The 8,482-nt window shown below is 45.3% G+C and overlaps 2 protein-coding genes across 3 annotated transcripts in view; both read left to right on the forward strand.

The window, feature by feature from the left end:
- Positions 1-336: 336 nt before the first annotated feature.
- Positions 337-4,896, forward strand: trim35-28 (tripartite motif containing 35-28). 2 transcript variants are annotated; one of them, XM_067238569.1, is made up of 7 exons: positions 337-513; positions 685-1,130; positions 1,241-1,336; positions 2,400-2,630; positions 2,802-2,824; positions 2,929-3,047; positions 3,892-4,896. In XM_067238569.1, exons 2-7 carry the CDS (start codon positions 702-704, stop codon positions 4,425-4,427), a joined length of 1,434 nt encoding a protein of 477 aa, XP_067094670.1. In that variant the 5' UTR covers positions 337-513; positions 685-701; the 3' UTR covers positions 4,428-4,896. The 2 variants fall into 2 exon arrangements, with proteins under 2 accessions (XP_067094670.1, XP_067094671.1); XM_067238570.1 differs by having other exon boundaries at positions 337-508.
- A 474-nt stretch (positions 4,897-5,370) lies between these two features.
- Positions 5,371-8,482, forward strand: part of megf8 (multiple EGF-like-domains 8) — a 21,951-nt gene continuing 18,839 nt past the window's right edge. Inside the window, 8 exon segments of the mRNA XM_067237366.1 lie at positions 5,371-5,467; positions 6,442-6,698; positions 6,876-7,039; positions 7,150-7,359; positions 7,491-7,688; positions 7,899-7,990; positions 8,222-8,378; positions 8,380-8,437. Coding sequence (XP_067093467.1) covers positions 6,515-6,698; positions 6,876-7,039; positions 7,150-7,359; positions 7,491-7,688; positions 7,899-7,990; positions 8,222-8,378; positions 8,380-8,437 — 1,063 coding nt within the window. The 5' untranslated portion in view covers positions 5,371-5,467; positions 6,442-6,514.

Here is an 8,482-nt window from a genome sequence, read left to right on the forward strand (position 1 = left end):
ACTAAGACAAGTAAATAACAAGTAAGACAACTTTTATCGCTAAAAGAGATATCCATAACTACGCCACCTAATGATAGGATGGTATGGTAACAGCAAGATTTTGCACTGAACTCGCCTTCCTACTCGTTTTCGCTACCACATCGCAAAAGGTCATGTAGACTCGAGAGAGCGGAAATCCGCGGAGCGAGCAGAGTTAAGCTATGAGAGCGTGCCATGCACTTGTTCGCAGCTACCTGTACAACTCTCGGTGGCCGAATTTGTGTGCGAGTACTTATATCTTGCGAGTAAGAAGTTAATATCTGCGCGTGTGAAATAATATAATACGCCCCCGACTTTTGCCATGAATTTAATAATGTCGTAGCCTACACAGAGCCCCATGGCTATGAGCGATATTCTTATCATACACAGCGTTCCTACAACTCCAGTTCCACTAGGGGCAGTACTAGGTTTGTCTTCCCATATCGAGATTCAGGAAGGAACGCTGACTCGAAATACAGTCTCCTACTAGGTAGGGTAAGTAGACCGATCATAATTGGTAAATGTTTAGGGTACGATAAGAAAAATCTACAGGGCGAGACACCAGTACCGCCAACAAAAGGAGCTTTTGTGGTCGACTGTCAGCTAATTCAGTCGGCTATTCTTCTCTTAATTTGAAAGTAAAAAACTTTACGCTTTCCTTCGAAGGGCCTACACCGAGAGCGATGGCCGAATGTGCGTGGAATGAAGAAATGTCTGAGGGTCCTTATCTCCTTCAGGAGGACCTCACATGTCCAGTCTGCCGGGAGCTTTACCGGGAGCCTGTTCTACTGTCCTGCTCACATAGTTTCTGTCAGGAATGTCTGGACCATAGCTGGCAATCCATAACAGGTAACAAGTGTCCTGTATGCAGGAAGAGCTGCGATGGGGAACAACCTATCTCCAACCGTGCGCTAAGAGACGCTTGCGAGTCTTTTCAAAAGGAAAAAGGCTGGCGGGCACCATTCGCCAGTACAGAGGCTCAATGTAACTTGCACCGGCTCGAGTTTCAGCTGTTCTGTATTAAAGACGAGGAGCCCGTGTGTGTTGAATGTGTGACACTACATCGAACACACGAGCTTCTGCCACTCAACAAGGGGGCGCCATTCTGTAAGGTTAGATACGCTGACTCATGACTCCTGTTCTTGGTTACCCGCTGAATTATAGTTTTACCGTTTTATTTATTTAACTGTATGGGCGTTGTTAAACGTGTGCTGTTTTACAGGATGAACTGGGTCTCAAAGTAACCATTTTGGAGGATAAAATTGAACATTACTCGAAGATAAGAAACAAGTTTTCCACCACAGTTGAATACATCAAGGTAAACGTAGCTCCTTGGTTATGACAATGAAGTTGTCAATTGTTTCGCATTCCAGAAATGAAATATGTTCAAGCAGGATTTCCTTCCTCATTTAGAATACACGATGTCTACACTGTTTTGACAGTTCGTTTCGACTCTTTAACAGAGATGGCAAAAGTACACACATCCTTCACTCAAGTAGAAGTACAGATCATGTTTGAAAAGACTAATCAAGTACTCAATGATGCAACCTTTTTTTGTAACTTAAAAAATATATATTTTCAACCTTTAGAAACGTTTTCGTCAATTGTTTTTCTTTCGAAACAGGATTTTTTTTTCATTGGTCCAAAGGTTGAAAAAATATTTGCCAAAATATTTGCCGAAAAAGGCAAAAGTCAGATGGCTGAGCGGTGAGGGAGTCGAGCTAGTAATCTGAAGGTTGCCAGTTCGATTCCCAGCCGTGCAAAATGACGTTGTGTCCTTGGGCAAGGCACTTCACCCTACTTGCTTCGGGGGGGAATGTCCCTGTACTTACTGTAAGTCGCTCTGGATAAGAGGGTCTGCTAAATGACTACATGTAAATGTAAAAGAAAAGGTTGCATCATTCGAAAATATTTTTATTTTTGGGGAAAACGTTTTTCTCCACACAAACAATGAAAGGTGATCATGCCACCAAATACCTATTAAAACTAAAGTAAGGAGCCTGGCTTGAAAATGTAAGGATTAGAAGGTACAGATATTTACATTTACATTTAGTCATTTAGCAGACGCTCTTATCCAGAGCGACTTACAGTAAATAGGCTGCTCGATTCCCTCACCGCTCAGCCACCTGACTCCCAGATATTTGTGTACAAAATGTAAGGAGGGAAAGTAAAAAGTTGTCAGAAAAATAAATAGTGAAGTAAAGTACTGATACCAGGAAAAAAATCAATTTAAATACAGTACTTCCCATCTCTGCTCTTTTAAAGGGTGTTTCTTATAGCTTGGCATTTGGTCTTTTTGTTTGGCATCACTATATACATTTTGCAGCAAAGAATTTGCAGCAAAGCAGAATATCAACATTGCTGTCGCCGATTTCTTCCAGAGTCAGGCCCTTCAAGCAGAGAAGCAGATCAAGGCTGAGTTTAACAGGCTCCACCAGGTGCTGCACGCCGAAGAAGCCGCCAGACTCAAGGCTCTGACTGACGAAGAGGAGGAGAAGACGGTGACCGTGAAGGAACATATTAACCGGCTGACCAGAGACATCGCCACTCTCTCTGAGCTGATCAAAACCGTCAAGAGGGAGATGGGGGCAGAGGATCTACCTTTTCTGCAGGTAACATTGGCTTCTGTAGTGATTTATTACTTTTTGTGATTTATTCACTCATTTAGTCATTTACATTTAGTCATTTAGCAGACGCTCTTATCCAGAGCGACTGAGCACTCGTTGACTGGAGTGTAAAAAACAGTTTTGGGTTTTACATTGTTGTTGTTGTTTTTTTTACAGAATTTTCAAAACCTAAAGAGAAAGTGAGTACTTTTCTGCCAAATATCTCTTGATAATGCATCCGTGATGAATCGCCTTTTAATGGATACATCTTTATGAAAAACTCCAATATTGCACATTTCTGCAGAGCGCAGTGGACAGTTCCAGACCCTGAGTATCCCTCACACATTCTGCTAGACATGGGCCAACATGTCGGGTCGCTGGGCTACAACATCTGGAAGAACATGCAGACTCATGTCAAATCCTGTGAGTGTAACATTTACATTTAGTCATTTAGCAGACGCTCTTATCCAGAGCGACTTACAGTAAGTACAGGGACATTCCCCCGAGGCAAGTAGAGTGAAGTGCCTTGCCCAAGGACATAACGTCATTTTGGCACGGCTGGGAATCGAACTGGCAACCTTCAGATTACTAGCCCGACTCCCTCACCGCTCAGCCATCTGACTCTAACATGTAACATGTGGTAATAGTGCTGTCTCAGGCATGGTGATGGACATTGTAGTTATTCTATGTACTTACCCAAGTAAGCATAGGTAGGTATTCAGGCCGCCCGTGCCAGCCAATTGCTAGTGTTATATAAAATTGAGTCAGAGACAGAATATCTTTCAAAGTCAAGATGGCTTGGTGGTTTATTCAGCAAGGCAGATGCAGCACACTCAGAAGATTCAAAAGGCACTCACATTTCCTTGGACATCTTATATAGACAGATATGAGGCACAATCCATCCATCCTAAGATTGCCAAACCAATTCCTCACGAGACATCTTCCCTGTTCTGGTTTGATCCTGTTACTTGTGTTATTTTTAACTGCGTAGGCCTCAGTCTGCCATCTAAGGCCCCAAACTCTGACCTTATGTATACTTCACCGGTTGCCACCCTGCCCAATAATTGATTTCCCACCACGCTAGCTTTACGTTGGCGTAGTTGGTAGTGGTCGCGCATGAGGAGTCGGAGGTGGCGGATTCGAACCCAGGTGCATCGTTCGAAACATCGGCCGAGTGTACCTCCAACGGTGGCACGGCCACGTCTGTTACATAAGCAGTTGGGAGGACGATGTCAGCTGACTCTCTCTTTTCTATCCTCTCATTCAGTCCCTGTGGTGATGGATCCTAACACTGCTTCTCCGTGGCTCTCGATGTCTCCCGGCCTGGACAGCATACGGGACAGCCCAGAGCGCCAGTCTATGCCGGACAACCCTGAGAGATTTGATCCCTGTGTCTTCGTCCTGGGCGCTCAGGGATTTTCCTCAGGCAAGCATCGCTGGGAGGTCAACGTCGCGGACAACCCCAAGTGGATCCTGGGAGTGTGCAATGAGTCTGTGGCCCGTAAGAGGAAGTTTACCGTGTCCACAGAGCGGGGTGTCTGGACTATCGGGGTGAGCAAAGGGGTGTACAGTGCTCTGACCCCCAAACGCACGCAGCTGGTTGTGGAAAGGCGACCTGAGACGATCAGGGTGAAGCTCAACATGGATAAGGGAGAGGTGTCGTTTTGGGATGCGGTGTCAGGAAAGCACTTGTGTACTTTCACACACAAGTTCACGGAGAAGCTGTTCCCCCTGTTTGGCCCTGGGCTGCAGAGCACTCCAATGTCAGTTCTCCCCGCCAAGGTGGCTATACATACCTCATGAGGAGGCTGTCTGAATGAGAGTGCAAAATCAAGTGATTTCAGTCTGCTTTAGTTATGCTTTACGTATTTACATTGGGTGCTAAAAATGTATGAGTGGCCTTGATCTTTTCTTCATTCAGAAATATTTTTGGGGGGCAGGGGTTTATTTTCTAATGATACATTTGATTACCGTTTGGGTATTGTATATTAAGCTCTGATTTTTCTAATCAAGTTGTTTGTAGTGAAATAGACTACATAGTCTGCATACATTACTGTCACTTTAAATATCTATAAATTCTCATAAGCCCTTTAATTGCTTCTGGATATTGCAATATCTATAACATCCCCTAGATTCTGACTTTCTAAATGTCTTTTTTAACTGATGGGTTGTATGGATGAATGAATAAAGTAATCTATATCTATGGAAGTATGCCAACGAAAATATGATCGATTATGTTGACGTAATTAGATGCCATAATAAAATGCATAGATCTTTGAATATATTGGTGCTCTGTTGTGATTTCATAAGCACAGACAGTTTCTCTTAAAACAGTAAAAATCGAGAACCATTGTCAAGATCTCCGCTGGAGGGCAATGCTGAGATTTGGGGTATAGTGCTGCCCAGCACAAAGGTATACCTACTGTTATGGACCTTTTGTTTTGGCAACCACGGACTACATGCCACTCATCAAAACAGCAAGCAGGAAGGGAGGCGATAATTTTAAATCTCCACCGTGGTTCATGTGGACGGATAAAACTGATTTTGCAATCTGACTGAGAATCCTTTGCTGAATACTATCTGTTTTGAATATTATACTGCAAAACCGGCCATGTCGACTGCGTATTTACATCTGGACGTCGAAGCTAGCTAGCTAGCTAACTGGCTAGCAGCCAACCACTGTACGCGACCCCTCTGGGATGGTCGGTTTGTGCTAACGCGGGCAGGGATTCCAGGCGTCGAGCTCCTCCTATGCTGCTTGAAAAATAATTGATGGTGTGTTCAGCTGGCAAGCGAAGGAAAATGTAATATATTAGCGAACAGAGTCGAAGACACGGGGGCTGGTAAGAAACCGCTGTTCAACGTTACTAACCTAGGCTAGCTATAACGGTCTTCTTGGCTAGGTTAGGGAGTGCAGACAGTGACCAGCTAACGTTAATAGTAGTAGCTAGCTAAGTAGTAGCTAGCTAGCTAGCTAGCTATCAGCATCATCGGGCAGGCAGCAGCCAGCATCGTCTTTCTGATAAAAAAAAAATACTTGACAGAAGCACCAGTAGTGACAGAAGCAAATCAAAACTGTACTCAGTAGAGTCAATCTATAGGTAGTTCAATTACTGTTGTACTAGCGGTTTCTTGACTAACGATATAGCCAGTACTGTACTGGATATGTTTATTCGACTCACACCTGGCACAGGCAGTATTTGTACTACTGTAGATGGTCACACATTTTGCTAGCATAGCTAACTAGAATTAATCAACAAACTAGGCTAAGTAACGGCAGCAATCTGGTTGTTTAGTCAGAGGGTACTTGATATTGAGTTATTATGGTAGTGCCAATATATAATGTTAGAGCTAACGTGGTTTGCTGTGCTACTTTTTCTAGCTAGCTTAACATCATATTTGAGGTAGGGACCTTCAAAACAAGCCGAGGTGGCTAGCCTATAGCTATCTAGTAAATTCAACGTAATGTTAATCGCTATCTAGTTAGTTTTATGTTACACTAACAACTGTAACAATACTTAATTCAACTGCAATTGTAGTTCTGTTGCAACGCGATGCTGCAAATTCGGAGCTAGTTTGAAGATAGCTTGTAGGCTTACTAATGACGCGTAATAAACACATCTGGTTGTGATAACGGGCTACCTAGCTGTAAAAAGAACAGTCCTCTTCTGACATCTGTAGACATCTTGTTTTGCTAGCAGATAATCGCAATTGTTACTAGCATAGTTGGCCATCCATGTCATAGATAATTGATGACTCAAGATCTGTCATTATTTTAGTTTGGCTTCAATTGATCATTGTTATGTTTTTACAACAGATTCCCAGTCAGTGATTGAGGTATTGGGATTGACACCTTTATCACCACCACATCTCTCTCCCTCCTGGTGTGGATGGGGGAGAGGATGGCGTCCCACCTCCCTATCCACCTGCTACTGCTGCTAATGGCCTGGGGCCCAGGGTGCAGGGCAGGGGACTGCAAGGGCCACAGGCAGGTGTTGAGGGGACCTCCAGGATATGTCACAGATGGACCTGGAAACTACTCTGTTAACGGAAACTGCGAGTGGCTCATCAAAGGTATTCATTGGGGAGATGTGGATTTAGTGACCATGGTGGGGACCCTGTCAACCAGCTATCAGATGGTCGTCTCAGTGATTGTTAATGCAATGGTGTCATCTATGGTGTAATTAGTTTGATTCCTGCTGAAAAGTTTGAATGCACTGACATTTCTTTATTTTTTTATATTTCACCAAGCCCCCAGCAACAACTATCGTATTGTCCTGAACTTCACCTTCATGGAGACGGAATGCACCTACGATTACCTGTTTGTCTACGATGGAGACTCGTACCAGAGCCCCCTACTGGCCAGTCTGAGTGGCACCACCCTGCCTCAGCCCATAGAAGCCAAGTCTGGCAAGGTAACATCCTCCATTAGCATGAATTCAAGGTATGAGCAGTATCACTGTACTGTGTGTCGAACAACGCTTCAAAGCACTTCCTCTATTCACCTTTCCTCTGATTTTCTCAGATGCTGCTTCATCTGTTCAGCGACGCTAATTACAATCTTCTGGGATTCAATGCCACCTACACGTTCTCCGTGTGCCCTGGTGCCTGCGGGGGCCAGGGGCGCTGCGACACAGCTTCCTCCCAGTGTCAGTGCCTCTCGGGCTGGGGAGGAGTGGACTGCACCACCCCTCTCTGCCCCCAGGCCTGCGTCTTGCACGGCACGTGTGACAAGGTGAGAAGGCGCAAAATGCAGACCTGGGTGAATTAGCATCCGTTTTCGGCATGCTACTAGTTCTCTGTGTGTCCGCACAGCTAAATCTCTTTGTTTGTCCGTTCCTCTCTCTTTGTGTCGATCTCGCTCAGAGAGGAGATCGCTGCCTCTGCAACTCGGGTTTCCTGGGTCAGAGCTGTCAGCTCGGTCTCCGTGACGACAGCGGGGCGGGGCAGTGGTGGAACGTAAACGGCGGCGACCCGTACACGCCCGCCAGGACGGGGTCTGCTGGGGTCTACCTGTCCCCCACTGGAGCCATGTACCTGTTCGGAGGTCAGGAGACTGGAGGCGTTTTGTTCGTTCACCCATTCATGATCTGTCATGCCATTCATATTTCATTCAGTCATTCACACACCTGTTTATGGAATAATTCACCCATTCTTTTAGCCACTGAAGATGTCTCACCGCCCATTCCATTCTTTTTTCAGTTTAAGTATACTATTATATAACAATGTGACTATATTGCTCTTTTGTTTGAACTCTCATGTGTTATGCTTCAGGGGTTCGACCTAAATAGAGCACTGGGGGACTTGGTTAAATACAACTTCAGCTCCAACCAGTGGGAGAACAGGTCTTACGGACACTCTCCAGTAAGTGCCTGTCTATTATTCCCACCAAATTTGTTGTGTGACCTGTACTAAAGTATAGTGATCATGTTCTCTGCAAACAACGCCTCTTCATTGACTACATTTGCGCTGACGCATTTTTCTACCACTTACTGTATCCTGCAATTTTCTTTTGATTGCTGTGTCCTCTCTTAGGCCATCATTTCTCCTATTGTACTTCACCCCTCCCCTTCTTCTCTGCCCTCTCTTATCAGGTGTGCCCGTCACTCTCACACAGCGGTAGAGTGGAATGGTCAAATAGGTCATCTTCCGGAGGCGAGCTCGCTAGTGGCGCTCTGGGCTAGTGACGTCTGGGTGTACCGGCCACTTCTGGACGACTGGAAGCAGCTCGGCCTATCGGATTCTCCCGGGGCCCCCGAGACTTGCCAACCACGCGGCTGCCGTAGTGGACGATTATCTCTATGTGTTCGGAGGTACGGTGCCCCTGCTCAGTCGTGACCCCAGTCCACGTCGTGTCA

The sequence above is a fragment of the Osmerus mordax genome, chromosome 6 (genome assembly GCF_038355195.1).
Source record: "Osmerus mordax isolate fOsmMor3 chromosome 6, fOsmMor3.pri, whole genome shotgun sequence".
Lineage (NCBI taxonomy): Eukaryota > Metazoa > Chordata > Actinopteri > Osmeriformes > Osmeridae > Osmerus > Osmerus mordax.

Coding starts and splice junctions, on each gene's coding strand:
- trim35-28 (XM_067238569.1), top strand. CDS start 702: ATGGCCGAATGTGCGTGGAATGAAGAAATGTCTGAGGGTCCTTATCTC. Junction 2,825..2,928: donor TTTCAAAACCTAAAGAGAAA/GTGAGTACTTTT, acceptor ACATTTCTGCAG/AGCGCAGTGGACAGTTCCAG. Junction 3,048..3,891: donor GCAGACTCATGTCAAATCCT/GTGAGTGTAACA, acceptor CCTCTCATTCAG/TCCCTGTGGTGATGGATCCT.